Source organism: Mobula hypostoma, chromosome 20 (assembly GCF_963921235.1).
Source record: "Mobula hypostoma chromosome 20, sMobHyp1.1, whole genome shotgun sequence".
NCBI lineage: Eukaryota > Metazoa > Chordata > Chondrichthyes > Myliobatiformes > Myliobatidae > Mobula > Mobula hypostoma.
In genome coordinates this window covers 45,974,763-45,993,308 of record NC_086116.1, presented here as the reverse complement: position 1 = coordinate 45,993,308, position 18,546 = coordinate 45,974,763, and the positions used below count along the sequence as shown (strand labels likewise).

Here is an 18,546-nt window from a genome sequence, read left to right as displayed (position 1 = left end):
CCACACATCATGTAAGGAATAGAAAAATCCCCCAAAGAGACCTTGATCTAGAGTCCATCAAAATCTATAGTCCATAACCCAGCACTTTGGTATCTCAGACAGGCTCTCTCTCTCCTGCAACAACGAGATCATAGACCAACAACTCGCTGTTCTGATCTTACAATCATTCGCATCGTTTTTTTTTTGCAGTATTTATTTTATTTTCTCATGTAACTTACAGTAATAGTTTGTCTTGCACTGTACTGCTGCATGATACATCAAATTTCAGTGACAATAAACCAGATTTATGTAGATATTTATTTTTTGTCCTTCATTGCCTTCTCAATTCAGGAACAGGTAAGAGTTAATTACATTGATAGGTCCAGAGTCACAAACAGACCAGAGACACAATCCAGGGACATTAGTGAAGCAGATGCGTTTTCACGACAACCCTGTAATTTCACAGTCAGCAAGAACGAGTCAAACTCGTTCTGACGCTTTTCATATTCACACATGGAATTCCCCAGAAAGGTGGAACATCCCAGACTTGCTCACTAACTTATCTGGAATCATCCCACATGCTGTCTCTATCTCTAACAGGATTTCAAAGGTAAGTTATGAATTATGGGGACTTTCAAGGTCTCAGACTCCAACTTCCTCAGGGAAAAATTCTTATGTCCAGGAACTTTTGACCTTCAGTGGGGCGAAAGGAAACTGAAGTCACAAGTACAATTATAAACATCAGTTAACAAGAAAGGATCTGCAACTGATTGTCCAAAATAGTTTCAACTTTAACAACAATTGTGGTTATTGTTTCTGAAAAATATTATCATTAAAGACAGCCACACATTACCCACAGCCACATTCCATGTATGACTCTGTAAATCACTCGTTTCATGCTCTTACCTTGCTCTTACTGACTACTTTTGTGAAGTTTTCCATCCAGGTGTTTACATCAAGCTTCACTCCGACAACTGCAAACCAATCAGAAATCTGTGCATCAGTACGTCCAAAGAGGTAGCAGCAGGAATTATGCTTCCTTCTTCTCATTTTGAAACTCAAATAATCTACTGTATTTGTCATTCTTTAACCAATAAATAGAAGAGCTATTTTCCTACCATCTTAGGTGAAATAAAAACCAGCATTGCTCTTCCTTCCTTGTGATTCTAACTGGCTGAGACTGGAATCACACTGAGCAGTACTGTATACAATCTGTGGTATGAAATCACACAGAAGCTGTTCATGCTCTTTAGCTGAAATAAGTATGCTGACAGCCTTTCAAATAAATTGGGACACACCCATCAGCTTTGAAGAGGTAAACACAAAAGATTTTGCAGATGCTGATTATCCTGACTAACAAACACAATACACTGGAGGAACTCAGCAAGTCAGGCAGCACCTATGGCAAGGAATAGTCAATCTGATGGGCTTGAAATGTTGACCGTTTATTTTTCTCCATAGATGCTGCCTGACCCGCTAAGTTCCTCTATAATTTTGTGTTTATAGCTTTGAATAGGTAAGCAATGTGCAGAACCAAGAAGTTTCTGGAATGTGCACGTGTTATGTCCATGCAACAGATGTGCAGTGTCGCCTGTGAACAGGATGCAAGAGAACAATCAACCACTTCTTGTGAGTAAGGTTTATATATTGTTCTGTGCCTTCTTCTGACATTAAAATAGCATTATAAGTCACCCTTAAATTACAGAGTGTGCTGAAAACACTCAGTAGGTCAGGTAGCATCTGGCAAACAGCTACAGCTAATGTTTCAAGTCAGGTATTTTTGCAGTATAGAGCTTAAAAAAGATAAAACAAGTTAAAATTGCCCTAAGGGCAGAGTAGGGTGGCCAGGCCAAAGGGAATATCTGATAAGGTGAGGCCAGGGTTGCCACGGGAATGAGCTACAGCTGGAGTCATCTGCTTCATAGTTTAATGAGGACCGATAGTGACAGACAGGCAGCAAACAACAGAACATATAAAAATTATGGAATGAGGGAAGTTAGAGAGAACAGAAGCAAAGGATCATAGAAGCTGCAAATTGCAGAGCTGTAAGAAATGGCCAGCAGTTCAACTGGAGCTAATGGTGAGAGAAAAATGAATCTAATATTATAGATAGATGACAATAGCACAACGGCCCACTTCCAACATGGAGAGAATACACTACCTGGAGTTGTCAGGCTTGCACAGTCAGACACTTCCCAGTCCTCACTCTGCTAACAGGAGTCACCTGCCACTCACTTCCAACTCATCACCTGCAGCCTATTTAAACCCTGCTCTCATTCATAGCCCCGGTTCATCCATCAATTCAGTCAGACTCAACTATTTGTTCCTGGCCTTCAGTTACCTTGTTGCCTTGCTTTGTTCAATATCCATTCTCTCTTGTTTTGTGGCCTCTCATGGCTTGTTATTTTGCAGTTTTTTATCAAAGAGATTGTCTCCATGTTTGGGTTAAGCCTCCTCTACATTTCCTGACAGGATAGGTGAACCCACAAATGACCCAACAGAGTGTGATTGCCTAAATGAAGCAGTGCATCGACAGGAGCACACAATCTCGCAGCCCCAGGAAACCATTGACCATCTGCTCACCACTCTCTTCCAACTCTCTGTCTCGATACTGCAACCCCGTGCCAGTCAACCACCTCCCTCGAAGCCCCAGATTCCCATGCCTGAATACTTTGACGGATACCCCCCCACCCCCGCCTGATATTGCAATTCCCTGTACCAGTGTGTCTTACACTCATCCTCCAGCCATCTTTGTATGACTGGAGGCCGAGCCAAGCTTGTCTTCATTGTTTCTCTTTTGACTGGGCAAGCTCTGACCTGAGCCACTGCTAAATGGGACAACAAAACTCCCCTTTGCAATAAATATGAGGATTTCACTGCTGAGGTATGCCAGGTTTTGACCATCCAGGAAGTGGAAGGGGGCAATGGATTGGATACTCCACCTGTATCAAGACTAACGCTGAGTGCTGGATTACAGAGTGGAACTCAGGACACCTGCAGCGGAGTGCAGCTACCTGAGAGATGCCCACCAACCTCGAAAGCCTCATCGCTCTGACCCTCTGTGTTGACAAGCATCTTATGGAACAACCCTTAACAGATCATCAGCCGGAACCCCAGTTCTGTTCCCAGACCACTTCAGGCAGCAGGACCCTCATCAGCAATACCTCCAAAACTATGGAGTTAGGGATCTCTCCCTTAACACCACCCCCACCCCCCAACCAAGAGCGGGAGAGTCAGTGGAGAAAAAACTTGTGCATTTACTGCGGAGCCACTGATCACCCATGTATCAAATACCCGCTGCATCCAGGAAGACAGCACCACCAGATAGAAACAAAAGGCCTTCTCTCTGGAAAACTCCCCTCACCTTTGTTCCAGCACCATAACTCAACTCACTCACTCTGTCCTCCTCCACTCCCCGACGCCTCTTTGTACACAGGAGGCTCAGGTGGATTCCAGTGCAGCAGGCAACTTTCTGAACTGGACTCTGTGTGTGCCTATCTCTAACCCCTTCTACATTATGGCTTTTGATGGATGTCCTTTGGGGCTTGGAACGCACACAGCCTGTGCACATAAACATCAAAGTGCACAGTGAGTTCATCTAATTCCTCTTTATCGACTCACCCAAAACTCCTCTCATCTTGGGCTACCCCTGGCTCTCCAGTCACGACTTTCACTTTGCCTGGTCATCCGGTTCTCTGCTAAATTGGGGACTCACCTGCCAGACCACTTGCCTGCAGCCTCAGCTGACCTCACCTGTGGAGCTGGAGGAAACTCTCGACCTCACCCAGTTCCCACTGGAATATCACGACAAAGTCATTGCCTTCAGTAAAAGGGAAACAAGCCTCACAGACCATACAAACTGCATGATCGACCTCCCCTGGGCACCACCCCTCCTCCAGGTGTCTGTTCTCCCTCTCCCCTCCTGAGATCCAGCCCACGAATGAACACATCGCCAAAGTGCTGCACAGTATGGCTTCATTCCATCATCCCAGCGCCGAGCTGGTGTGGAATTTTCCTTTGTCAGAAAGAAAGATGGGAATCTTTGTCCTTGCATTGACTACTGTGGATTAAAAAAAAATCATTAAGAACAGCTCCTGTCTTCCCTTGATGGATAGTGCATTTGAAACATTCTGCAGGGCCCAGGTCTTCACCAAACTGGATCTACAGAGCACGTACAACTTGATCTGCATTCACCATGGGGATGAACAGAAGATGGTATTCATAACAACACACATAAAAGTTGCTGGTGAACGCAGCTGGCCAGGCAGCATCTCTAGGGAGAGGTGCAGTCGACGTTTCAGGCTGAGACCCTTCATCAGGACTAACTGAAACATCGACTGCACCTCTCCCTAGAGATGCTGCCTGGCCTGCTGCGTTCACCAGCAACTTTTATGTGTGTTGCTTGAATTTCCAGCAGCTGCAGAATTCCTGTTGTTTATGGTATTCATAACACCCATTCACCCCTATGAATGCCTTCCAGACTTTCTTCAAACCAGGCATTTTCCAAGTCTTCCTCTACAAGATCCTCCAAAGCATGCTGGATAGGTATATGTTCATCTGTCTTGATGACATCCAAGGACTGCCAAGAAAACATCTGGCACATCCGTTCAGTCCTTCAGCATCTCCTTGAAAACCACCAATACTGCAATTTAGTAAAATGCCAGCTCCACACACCACTCACATCTGTCCTGGGTTATGTCCTTTCACCCCAAGGCAAAACCATGGACACAGAGAAAGTGAATACCGTCAAACAGCTACAGCACTTCTTGGGCTTCTCCGAACTTCTACCACTGGTTCATCAGAAACTAGAACCAAATCACCTTTCCTTTCACGTCTCTCACCAAGCCACCTACCTCACAGAGAACATGGTCCGTTGCTGTGGACCACACTTTCAAGGAACTTAAGAGACACTTCACCACCTTTCCATTCTCCGCCATCTGAACCCTTCCAAATCTTTTGTGGTGGGGTAGATGCATCTGAAAGTGGAAGCATCTGATGTGGGCACTGGGACTATCCACTTCCGGTGAGGACCAGATGGGAAGACACACCCTTGCACAATTTCAACTCCACACAGCACCGTTATGGAGTAGGAGACGGGGAGCTACTTACCATGTTGGAGGAATAGAGACATTGACTAATGGGGAATGTCGAACCGTTCTTGACCTGGACTGACCACCAGAACCGCATATGCATGCAACTCAACCCACGTTAGTCTTGCTGGGTCCTCTTCTTTGAACAATTCAACTACACCATCACCAACCAACCTGGCTCCAAGGACACTAAAATGGATGGACTGTCATGACAGTTCGACTCAGCCAAAATGGAGATCAACTCTAAGCCCATCACTCCATCCTTGCAGATCACTGCCCCACTCATCTGAGATCTTGAAAACCAGATCTGCCAGGCCCTATAACATGAGCCTGTTCTAGCCAACACCTCTGACAACCTGACACGGCGTACCTGGTTTTCAAGATCCCAGTACAATTTTTCCAATCAGCACCCCTCTGGGCTCCTGTGGCTCCTACCAGTCCCTCGAAGCCTGTGGTCCCACATTGACCTAGATTTTATCACATTGTGGATGGGAAGTGCAGTACCTGATCAATTGGGAAGGGTCTGGCCTGGCGGAGAGGTCTTGGATGCCATCCAGTTTCATCTTGGATACATCACTCATCAAGGAGTTCCACCAGACCCTTCCAAATCACCATGGGCCATCAGATGTGGCCGTAGGAGTGGGGGATCCTGTCAGGCCTGTACAGGGAGGCGTGTCCCAGTCTCCACTCAGCTAACAGGAGTCAGCTGCCGCACATTTCAACTCATCACCTGCAGCCTTTTTAAACCCAGCTCTCATCCACAGCTCTGGTTCACCCGTCAAACCAGTCAGCCACAACCATTTACTCCTAGCCTTGTTGTGTTCAGTATCTCTTCCCTCTTGTTCTGAGGCCCCTCATAGCTTGTTATTTTGCAGATTATTATTAAAGTAATCATTCTCCGCTAAATCGTCTCCACTCTCTGTAGTTGGGTCAAGCTTCGTCTACATTTCCTGACAGAAGTTGTAGAAGCAAACATTCCTTAATTTATTTGTTTTTCAATGTTCCCTTCTTCAAGCACAAAGTTCAAAGTAAGATTTATTAACAGAGTACACACGTCACCACATACAACCCTGAAATTCTTCTTCTGCGGGCATACTTAGCCAATCTCTAGAACAGTAACTATGATCTAAGCATCAGGGACTGTAAACTGTAAACAAATGGTGCAAATGCAGATATAAGTAAATAGCAATAAACATAGAAACATAATAAACATAGAAACATAATAACAATATACTGTAAAAGAGTCCTTAAATGAGTGTAGCTACCCGCTTCTGTTCAAGAGACTGATGGTTGAGGGGTAATACTGTTCTCGAATCTCGTGGTATCTGAGGCACCTGTACCTGCTGCCTGATGGCAGCATTAAGAAAAGAGCATGGCCTGGGTGGGAAGGATCTTTGATGATGGATGGTACTTTTCAATGGCAGCATTTCTTATAGATGTGCTCAAAGGTTGGGAAGGCTTTACCCATGACGTACTGGGCCGAATTCATCACCTTCTGTAGGATTTTCTGCTTAGGGGCATTGATGTTCCCATACGAGACTGTAATGCTGTCAGTCAGCACTTCCCATCACACGTCTATAGAGGTTTGCCAAGGTTTCCAGTGACTGCCTAACCTCTACAGACTCCTGAAGAAGTAGTGGCGCTGTTGTGCTTTCATTGCAATTATACTTATATGATGGGTCCAGGACAGGTCCTCTGAGATAGTGACCCCCAGGAATTTAAAGTTACTGACCCTCTCCACCTCTGATCCTCTGATGACTACTGGCTCTTGGACTTCTGGTTTCCCTCTCCTGAAGTCCACAAGCAGTCCCTTGGTCTTATTGACATTGAGTGAGAGGTTGTTGTTATTACACCACTCAGCCAAGTTTTCAATCTCCCTCCTGTTTGCTGATTCAGCACCCCCTTTGATACAGCCCACAACAGCCGCATCATCAGCAAACCTGTAGAAAGTATTGGAGCTGTACTTAGCCACACAGTCATAGGGTTAAAGCAAGTAGAGCTGGGGGCTAAGTACACATCCCCACACTGCTCCTGTGCTGCTGGAGATTGTGCAGGAGATGTTTTTGTGAATCCGAACTGACTGGGGTCCACAAGTGAAGAAATCTGGGATCCGCTTGCACAAGGGAGTATTGAGGCTCAGGACTTGGGATTTTACTGGTTCGTTTTGAGGGGATGATGGTGTTAAATGCTGAGCTGTAATCGATAAAGAGCATCCTGATATCTGCACCTTTGCTGTCTGGTCTTTTCAAAGACATGTGAAGAGCCCACGAGATAGCACCTGCTGTGGACCTATTGGTTCGGTAGCTGAATTGGAGAGGACCCAAGCCACCACTCAGACAGGAGCTGATATGCTTCAACACCAGCTCTCAAAACACTTCACCACTGTGGACGTAAGTGCCACTGGACGATAGTCATTCAGACAGGTTAGTGCGCTTTTCTTGGACACCAGTATGAATGAATGAAGCCTGCTTGAAGCAGGTGGTTACCATACATTGCCGGAGTGAGAGGTTGAAGATATTTGTGAATACACCAGCCAGCTGCTTGGCACAAGACTTCAGTACTCGGCCAGGTAGTCCATGCTTTCCTTGGATTCACTCTCTTGAAGGCAACCCATACATTATAACATATAACAATTACAGCACGGAAACAGGCCATCTCGGCCCTTCTAGTCCGTGCCGAACTGATACTGAGACCAAAGGAGACTTGGGGGTGTACGACGGTTCCTCCCTCTTCTGGTGGTCAAATCGAGCATAGAAGGCCTTGAGCTCATCTGGAAGCGAAGCTCTGCTGTCACCCATGTCAGAAGCTGGCTGAAGGTTCTGGGAATAGTTCACAAGGTGCAGGAAAGCTATGCCCCACAGAAGAAGTTGTTCTCAAATGGCAGGGGTAGGCAACAGTGGCTGACAAAGGAAGTTAAGGACTGCATAAAGGCCAAGGAAAGGCCATATAAGGTAGCAAAAGTGAGTGGGAAGTTCAAAGATAGGGGAGTTTTTAAAATTCAACAAAAAGAAACTAAAAAAGCTATAAGAAGGGAAAAGATGAAATATGAGGGCAGACTAGCCAATAATATAAAGCAGAATACCAAAAGATTTTTCAGTTATATAAAGAATGAAAGGGAGGCAAGGGTTGATATTGGACCACTGGAAAAAGATGCCAGTGAGGTAGTAATGGGGAACAAAGAAATAGCAGATGAACTGAATGGGTACTTTGCATCTGTCTTCAATGCAGCAGACACTAGCAGTGTGCCAGAGGTCCTTAAGTGTCAGGGAGCAGGAGTGAGTGCCATTCGTATTACAAAGGAAGAAGTGCTAGGTAAACTCAAAGATTGTCCCTCTTGGTGGCGCAATAATATCAGCGCTGGACTCCAGTGCGAAGGTTCCCGAGTTCGAATCTAAGTCGAGTAGAGTGTTGGGCTAGCAACTCAGCCTTGTAAAAACAAGAATAACTTGCTACGGAAACACCGTCATGACAGTGCCCCGATAACTCCACTGCCGAGTTAAGGGCTATTCTTCTTCTTCTTCTAAACTCAAAGGTGGGTAAGTCACCCTAAGCTAGATGGACTATATCCCTGAGTCCTGAGAGAGGTTGCCGAAGAGATAACGGATGCACTGGTCATGATCTTTCAAGAATCACTTGATTCTGGCATGGTCCCAGAGGATTGGAAGACTGCAAATGTCACTCCACTATTTAAGAAGGGAGGAAGGCAAAAGAAAGGAAATTATAGGCTAGCTGGCCTAACTTCCGTGGTTGGGAAAGTGTTGGAGTCTATTACTAAGGATGACGTTTTGAGGTTCTTGGAGACTAATGGTAAAATAAGTCAAAATCAGCATGGTTTCAGTAAAGGGAAATGTTGTCTGTTGGAGTTCTTCAAGGAAATAACAAGCAGGGTGGACAAAGGAGAGGCAGTGGGTGTCATTTACCTGGATTTTCAGACGACATTGGATAAGGTGCCACACATAAGGCTACTTTACAAGATAAAATCCTATGGTGTTACAGGGAAGATACTGGCATGGATAGCAGAATGGCTGACAGGCAGGAGGCAGCAAGTGGGAATAAAAGGGGCCTTCCCTGGTTAGCTGCCCATGACTAGTGGTGTTCCTCAGGGGTCAGTATTGGGAAACGCTACTTTTCAAATTGTTTGTCAATGATTTAGATAATGGAATTGATGGCTTCGTGGCATAGCTTATGGATGATGCAAAGATAGGTGAAGGGATAGGTAGGTCTGAGAAAGCAATACGATGGCAGCAGAACTTAGACAAATTGGAAGAATGGGCAAAAAAGTGGCAGATGGAATACAGTGTTGGGAAATGTACAATAATGCGTTTTGGTAAAAGGAACAATAGTGCGGACTATTATCTAAATGGGGAGAAGGTTCAAACATTAGAAGTGCAGAGGGACTTAGGAGTCCTTGTGCAAGACTCCCAGAAGATTAATTTACAGGTTGAGTCGGTGGTAAAGACAGCAAATGAAATGTTGGCACTTATTTCAAGGGGAAGATTGCCTCTTGCTTCTTTAAAGGCAAGGGGATAATGCTGAGCCTTTATAAGACACTAGTTAGGCCGCACTTAGAGAATTGTCAGCAGTTCCGGGCCCCATATCTCAGAAACGATGTGCTGTCATTAGACAGAATCCTGACGAGGTTCACGAGGATGATTCCGGGAATGATGAGATTAACATACGAGGAGTGTTTGGCAGCTTAGGGCCTGTACTCACTGGAATTTAGAAGAATGCGGGGGATCTCACTGAAACCTACCGAATGTTGAAAGGACTAGACAGGGTGGATGTGGAGAGGATGTTTCCTATGGTGGGGGTATCCAGAACTACAGGCACAGCCTCCAAATTGAGGGGTGACCCTTTAGAACAGATGTAAGGAGGAAATTTTTTTAGCCAGAAAGTAGTAAATCTGTGGAATGCTCTGCCTCATTGATTTCAGTCTAGTCTGAAATCTCCACTTTGCCTGAGAGAAGACTGTCCGGACATCATACCTGCACCTCTTATCATTCTTGAATCCCAGACTTGAATGCCTCTAATCTGACTCTCAGCAGATTTCATTGTTCATCCAGGACTTCTGACTGGGAGAAATCCTGAATAATTTTGTGGGGACACACTCATCCACAGCTGTTTTAATAGTCTGTATCGACCCTGGTGTAGTCATTCAGGTCCTCAGACGAGCTGACTGTGCCGTGGGAGGAGGGATGGGAAGAGGCCCACAAGAGAAAGGCCTTGAAGTACCAGCCCTTCGTGCAGGAGTGTAAAGACAAGGGATGGCAGGCATGGTTGTTCCCTGTGGAGATCGGCTGCAGAGGTTTCACAGCCAAATCAGCATGGCAGTTGTTGTCAGATCTGGGCCTGGACGAAAGGAGCAAAAAACAAGCAGCTCGCTGGATGGGAGAAGAGGCAGAACGAGCCTCTTGTAGGATTTGGAGTAGGCGAGTGGAGGGAACCTGGAAGCCAGGAGCAGATGGGCAGTGATTTTGCCACCACTGCCGGCCCACCAACTGGAGAGTGTCATCGTTAAGGGTTGAAACACTCGGTGAAGGTTGGGAACCACCTGATGACATCTGCTCCTGGCTGAAGGCTACAGTTACCTTATAAGGTAACTGGAGAATGCACCCTAACAGGTGCTTGTAAGAAGTTCTTGAACATGACCCAGTCCACTGGCTCAAGACAATCATGAAACCGTTCCTCAGCCTCCTGCAACCACCTCTTAGATGTCTTGATTGCTGGAGCCTTGATCTTTAGGCTCTGTCTGTATGCAGGTAGCAGGAGTACAGACAAATGATCTGACTTGCCAAAATGGAGTTTCAGGAAGGAACGACGGGCTTTATTTTAATTTAAAATTTCCTTAGTTTATAAACTGAAAGATGTTATCTAAAATTTAATCATCATGGCCTGGCCTAATCCCACTACAGACAGTCCCATTGTCCCATGTATCTCTGCCACATCCTCTCTGCAAATAAAATCTTCCTATTTCTAGCATGGGTTTTTCAACCTGAAATATTCCTAGTTTCTCCTTAAACAGAGACACTAAACAATCAGTTGGAAGAACTCAGCATATTGAGCAGATCAGTGGGAGGAAAGAAACTGTCAATGTTCAAGGTCAAATCCCTTCTTCGGGGCCTGACCTGAAACGTGGCCAATTCCTTTCTTCCCTCCGCTTCTGCTCGACCTGCTGAGTATTTTTTTCCCAGCAGATTATTAGTGGTTTCAGATTCCAGCGTCTGCAGTCCCTCATGTCTCTTTGAACAGACCCACTGAGTGTTTCCAGCATTTTCTGTATTTATTTTAGATTTCAAGCACCGGCCATTTCTGGGTTGCCTTGTGAGTCACGCTGATGTTTAAAACCATTGTCATGCTATGCAAAATTAGCGTTGTTGTTTACAGCCAAGCGCCTTCTGTGAATGATTTGCAGGTTCTTGTGGTTGTTTCACTTTAATTTGGCAAGCACAATCTTTACTGGGAACTCTTAAAGGGATATCTCCCTACATGAAGCCATAATTTTGAGTGAGGAGTATTCCCTATGAATGAATGGAAGCTGCGGTTATAAGAAAGGTGTGCTCCTGGAGAAAGAGGCATGGACTCTGTGTAAGAGTAGCAAAGTGGAAGTCTATGGGAACAGTTCAGCAGTCTTGATAGGAGTAGACCAGTGATGTCCCTTTGAGAATTTGAGCACAATCTCTAAATGTCTGATTTTGGGGAAGTCTGCAATCAGAGATGCGATAGTGTCCCAAACACGAAAAAAATCTGCAGCAGTCCTGATGAAGTGTCTTGGCCCGAAATCGTTTTTTCTTTTCCATAGGTACTATCTCCAGCATTTTATGTATGTTGTTCTGGAGATAGTGTCCAGTGCCACAAGTCGAGTTAGGCCTAGTCAGGGTTCAGGGTAGCACACAGAATACGCAGCCATCTATTCCAATTTAATAATGAACTGCAGCAGGGAGGAAGCATAAGAGGACAATCTGAATTCCGTTCCGACTGCCCTGAACATTTCCGACCACTATGTATTTAACAGTACGCAAGCATACAATGGCGCATTTGATTTCTTGTACTGCCCTAAACTCAACAGGAGCAGAGCAGGGGTACAGGAGGCATAGACTTTACCATAAGCAACGGGACCACCTCCAAAATTCAGCCCCAGGCACAGTGAAATTATCAGTGGAAAGATAAGAAATTAGTCCACAGTGAAGCAATAAAAAGCAACTGGTAACTTACCTGCAGGTTTTAAAAGCTTCCCGTCGATCTTAAGTTCAACTGCCCTACTGACCATAATGCCAGATTCCACACTGCTCTGTATTCCGTCCCATGTTTCTGTAATAAGAGTGAGCAGAGAGTAAAGAGCTCTTCCGCTACTTGTAATGATATTCTGACACGCAGCAGAGCAGTGCAATGTTCTCTGAATTCTGCGTTTCAAAGGGTGTATAATAACATTCCCATTCCTGACCGTACTGCCTGAACAGCTGAATATTTCTATTCTTTTCTACCTCAGGTCAGAGTTTCAGCTAGAGCAGTATTTAGTTTTGTCACAGGAATGTTGTGGCCGGTATTTATTCTTTAACAATTCCGTCCCAACGTAATCTCGTCATTAATCGCATGTAGGATCTGTTTTGCACTAATCAATGTGTTTGCTGCCAACAGAACAGCAATGAGCACATGTCAAAGATAATTTACCAGCAAGAAGCACATGGGATGTCTTGAGTATGTAGAGAGTGAATTGAAATGCATCACTCTTCTTTAAAAAAAATATATTACATTTCAGGAAGATCATTCAGCCTTCGGAATCAGTTAGGGTCTTACGAAAAGTTACAATATGGAAGCAGTCTGGGAGCCTGATTAGTCTACGTTGGCAATTATCCTCCTGTAGGAACCAATTCCATGTGCCTGTTTCTTGAGTTGCATTTCAATTGACAGCCTCTATCCCAGTTTAAAAAGATAGCATAGTCCATAAAAGATCCACCCTAGTGGCGTCAGCAGCTCCACTTCCCTGTGTTAACCAACCGGTTTGGGAGGCCCAAACTGACAATTTTACCCTGTTGAAAATCAACAAAGCTGGATGACAGGGGCCAATACAAATTCAGAAATGTTCCTCGGCCTTTGATCTCTCCGGTCTGACTGGCATCCATTCTTAACCATTCCCTTCAGCGCTTAGCTCATTCTGTGTCCCATTTCCTTCACACTCTGGCAACCCAACATATCCCCAGTTCCATGCAACAGCCCTGACATCACTTCCACTGACTTCAGCTGTGAAGGAGATTTAACAATTTAGACAATGCCTGGGTGTTAAATTAGCAAGTCTCCATGATAATTAATTACATTTCCATCTTTACTGGTTAATAACCCTGATCAAGCAAATCACGATAATCTTACTATTGATGTAAGGGGCAGTGAAGATGTAAAGATTGTTGTTAAGACTTCTTTTGTAGTAACTTGCTTCATAGGTCTCAGGATTTTCTGTCCACTCTTCTGCAGCACTGAAAGAAAGATAATATTAAAATGATAAAAGGCCATGCTGTAAAATAAAAAGATGAAAATGTTCAGAACGCTTTCTCTTTTTATTTATAATACTAATAAGGGATGAGGGATTCCCAGATGCAGAATGATCCCAATCACTCAATTAGATAAACATCCACTTTGCCAGCTTACCCTAACTAACCATCAGCCTGACCAGTCAGCAAGTGAATCACTGACTCTGTAAAGGACCGGGATTCCAATTGGGCTGTGATGTTGCTCTGCTAGGACCCAGCAGGGGGTTAGAAACGAGAGAGGATCCCACTGACACATTAGGGAGGCAGGTCAAGTTCCCAGACTATTGCTTAGCAGATCTTTTTAATCATTGTCAACATAACCCTTCATTATGTGCTGTATCATATGACATGGGTGATCATTGTTTTTCCATGACCATGATTGTTCTTGGCAAATTTTTCTGCAGAAGTGGTTTGCCATTGCCTTCTTCTGGGCAGTGTCTTTACAAGATGGGTGACCCCATCCATTATCAGTACTCTTCAGAGATTGTCTGTCTGGTGTCAGTGGTCGCATAACCAGGACTTGCGATATGCACCAGCTGCTCAAACAACTATCCACCATCTGGTCCCATGGACTCATGCGACTCTGATTGGGCGTTGGGGGGTGCTACTGAGGTGCTACATCTTGCCCAAGGGTGACTTGCAGGCAAGAGGAGGGAAGGAGCGCCTTACACCTCCTTTGGTAGAGACGTATCTCCACCCCACCACCCACATAACTCTTACTCTGTTCAAATCTCAGGGAAGTCAAGCTGAGGAAGGTTTATGAGTATGAGGGCATGAGATATAGGGAAAGAATGGATGCATTAAGACATTATCCCTAGGAGTGTGGGAAACAGAGGCATGACTTTACAGAAGTGTATAATTTCAAGAGGGGAACAGAAAGAGTGAATGCTCACAATCTTTATTCCCAGGAGTTGCAATCAAAAACTTGAGGACACAGGTTTAAGGTGAGTAGGGAGAATTTTAAAAGGGACCTGACAGGCAACTTCTTCGCAACAAAGGTGGAGTGTATATGGAATGAGCTACGAAAGTAGTGGTTGAGGCGTTCTGATAACAGTATATGGATAGGAAAGGTTTAAATGGATATGGATAATTGCAGACAAATGGAGACTCAATTAGATGGGCATCTTGGTCAACGTTACTCTATAACCCCAATACTTCATCAGCAATCAAACCAGAAGGAAAGTGATTAGTTGCACTTGAGGGCCTTTCTCCAAGGGTTTGTTATGGAAAAAGGGTCCAATGTGGTGCTGCTCAGCACGGCCCACTGATGAAATGGGGTAGGTACTATCAATGTGGTACTGTAAGTGTCGACCCCATGGCAAATGACCAAACTCCCTATAACTGAGGGCAGAGTGTGCATCAACTCTGTAGCACTTCACTCCATCTGAAACGAAGGCCCATTATGTGTCCCCATAGAGAAAAGCTTGTCGTTGGTTAATAGTTAGGAATTAGACATTGTAGAATTAGACCATGGTGTTGAAACGACCTGAGTGGAAAGACACATGAAACGTCCTGAGAAGAATGGGGCGTAGCGGTAGCTGTGACACTGCAACAGCTCGGGCATCATTGCTCCGAGTTCAGGGTTCAATCCCAGCACCCTTTGTGAGGAGTCTCTGTACATTCTCCCCATGGAAGGCATGGATTTTCCCCGGTTGCTCCAGGTAGGTTAACTGGTCATTGTAAATTGTCCCGTGATTGGGTTAGGGTTAAATCAGGGATTGTTGGGCATTGCTGGGTAGCATAGCTCAAAAGACTGGAAGAGTTATTCCGTGATGTATCTGTAAATAAAATAAAATAAATCTAGAGTTCCTACTCTTATGATTTCAGATTTGTGTAAACAACAGCTCCACATCAAAATGAAGTGTGGTCAACGGCAAATACAAACATTGAACCAAAATCAGTAAACTGAAGATAATATAAACTAAATTGAATAGGACAGCTGTAAAATTAAATGAATGCATTCTTAGTGCAGAGTAAACCTTCAGTTGTATTTGGTGCTCAATCCAGATAGCACAGTGTGGAATATTAAGGAATTCAAAACTGAACTAAACAGTTTATAGTGAATGTCATACACATAATATCAGATTCATTTATTTAAAATTGCAACATATTATTTCTTTTACATATTCTATTTTAACTAGTTCACATTCATTTAGCTATAGCTTTTCTTAGGGCACTTTGGAATGGTCTTCACAATAGAAACATTAAAAGCTTCCCGATAATAATAATTAATCTAGAGGTTATAGGCTGAGTGGAAATGAAGCTGATCTCTATTTCTCGCTCTGTGAGGTACATTCTTGATAAATTTAAGTTGTTGGAGAGTAAATATTTGCTCATTTTATTCAGAATCTTATTGCGCAGGAAGCTTCAAATTCAAGATTAGTTCAGTCACTTCGTTCGAATTGCTACTAGGCAAATTTTCATGTTCATGTTTAAAAAGTATTTTAAATAAACAAACACACAGCATTATCCTAAATGACAAACAGCAGATAATATATTTGTTGAAGAAATATTGACACCTTGATTGTGGGTTGTGTATGTTTTGTTTACCCTTTAGACCATAAGACTTAGGCTATTTGGCCCATCGTCTGCTCTACCACTCCATCATGGCTGATCTATTTACTCTCTCAAAACTACTCCCTTTTGTTTTCCCTGTAACTCATCAGGAACCTATCAAACTCTACATTAAATATACCCAATGTCTTGGCCTTCATAGCGATACACCATGCTCTGGCTAAAGGAATTTCTCCTCATCTCTGTTCCAAAGGGACATGTTTCTATTCTGAGGCTGTGTCCTCTAGTCCTAGATTCTCCCACTATTTGAAACATCCTCTCCATATCCACTCTATTGAGGCCATTCGATGCCCAGTAGCAATCATGGATATTTCTCCTCATTCTTCTACACTCCAATGAGTACGGGCCCAGAGCCATAAAATGCACCTCATACATTTACCCTTTCATTCCTGGGATCATTTTTGTAAATTTCCTCTGGACTCTCTCCAAAGCCAGCACTTTCTTATATATGGGGTCCAAATGTCATCCGACCAATGAGAAATAAAACCTCAACATTACATCCTTTCTTTTATATTCTAGTCCATTTGAAATGAATGCTAAGATTTCATTTTTATTCCTTACTGCCATCTTAACCTGCAAGTTCAGCTTTAAGGAATCCTGTACTAGGGCTTCCAAGTCCCTACGCACCTCCGATTTTTTTTAATTTGCTCTCCGTTTAGAAAATGGTCAATGACTTTATTCAATTTATCGAAGTGCATGACCAAACATTTCTCTACACTACATTCCATCTAACACTTCTTTCCCGATTCTCCTAATCTATCCAAGTCCTTCTGCACACTCACTGCTTCCTCAGCACTACCTGCCCATCCACCTGTCTTTGTACCATCCACAAAACTGGCCACACAGCTATCAATTCGATCATCCAGATCATTAACATTTAACGTGAAAAGTAGCAAATGCCTGGGGAATACCACTAGTCATGAGCCGCCTTTTGTCGCACTCTTTGCCTTCTGCCAGTCAGCTAATCTGTCCATGCTAGTATCTTTCTCGTAATACCATGAGCTCTTAATCTTGTTTAGCAGCCTCATGTGCAGTACCTTGTCAAAGGCCTTCTGAAAATCCAAGTAAACAACACCCACTGACTCTCCTTTGTCTATACTGCCTGTTATTTTCTCAAAGAATTCCAACAGGTTTGTCAGGCAAGATTTCCTCTAAAGGAAACCATGCTGACTTTGGCCTATTTTATCCAGTGCCTCCAAGAACCCCAAAATCTCATCCTTAGGAACAAACTCCAAAATCTTCCCAACCACAGAAGTCACGCTAACTGGCCTGTAATTTCCTTTGCCTCTCTCCCTTCTTAAAGAGTGGACTGACATTTGTGATTTTCCAGTCCTCTGGAACCACTCCAGAATCTAGTGATTCTTGAAAGATTGTTATTAATGCCTCCACAATCTCTTTGGCTATCTGTTTCAGAACCCTGGGGTGTAGTCCACCTGGTCCCGGTGACTTATCTATGGTCAGACCTTTTAGCTTCTCAAGCATCTTCTCCTTAGTAATGCAACTACACTCACTGTGAGTTTTAAGTGCATATTGGTGTGTACATGTAGCACAGCAGGATTATTCACAGTCCTTCAGCCAAATCATACTAGAGGATTTATTGATAATCCTCATGTGGCACTGAGATCCAACAGTATCTCATAATAAAATAGTGCACGCTATCACAAAAACTGTGCTCGCCATTCCCAACACATGTACAATTATCTGTAGTAATCCTACCTTCCAGGGTAAATTCTTGTAATACCACCATCAGTCGCTACGAATCTGGCGAGAACTCCAGCCCTATTTTATAAAGAGTTGTTAGATTATTAGATTTGTAGAACATCACTCTGGTAGTATCACAAAATGTTCTTACAAATACAGACTCTGATGAGACTTTGCAATTCCTTTTCACGTTTCATTACTGTGCTGTGAACCCGACGTTGAATTTCATGCCTATTGCCACAGCAGTGAATTGTAACATTCACACCTCCTCTGTGGTGTCATGAGCCGTGCAGGAAAAGACACTGGGTGACACAGAGTGTCAGTATTGTCACTGCCGGGCTGCTTCATATGGAGAGTGAAGATGGGGTAGGGTGGGCTGGGATAGAGTGCTGGAATGGAAGTCATTGGCACAATGGATAAAAATATGATGGTAGGTGTCAGTGCCCAGAAACTCCTGGATCACTCTCAGTGTGCTACATTGTTCCACATAGCCCAGGAGCAATCTTCCCAAGGGAACCCCACTTCCGATGGTCCAATGCAACGCACATGCACCCACAGAATGACTTTGACAGCTAGTGAAGCTTCATATTCTATTCCCTTCCAACACGTTGGCTATCAATCTATACACATCGGCTATCAACCGATAATGGTCTCGGCCCAAAACTTCGACTGTTTACTCG

At 44.0% G+C, this 18,546-nt stretch overlaps 1 protein-coding gene across 3 annotated transcripts in view; it reads right to left on the bottom strand.

The window, feature by feature from the left end:
• LOC134359480 (voltage-dependent calcium channel subunit alpha-2/delta-1) overlaps positions 1-18,546 on the bottom strand; it is a 761,998-nt gene that overhangs the window by 46,340 nt on the left and 697,112 nt on the right. For all 3 annotated transcript variants that reach the window (XM_063072791.1, XM_063072789.1, XM_063072790.1), the window contains 4 exons: positions 17,882-17,944; positions 13,434-13,537; positions 12,282-12,377; positions 886-953 (listed from right to left, as the gene is read on the bottom strand). In XM_063072791.1, the coding sequence (XP_062928861.1) occupies positions 886-953; positions 12,282-12,377; positions 13,434-13,537; positions 17,882-17,944 (331 nt within the window). The remainder of the gene's footprint in view (positions 1-885; positions 954-12,281; positions 12,378-13,433; positions 13,538-17,881; positions 17,945-18,546) is intronic.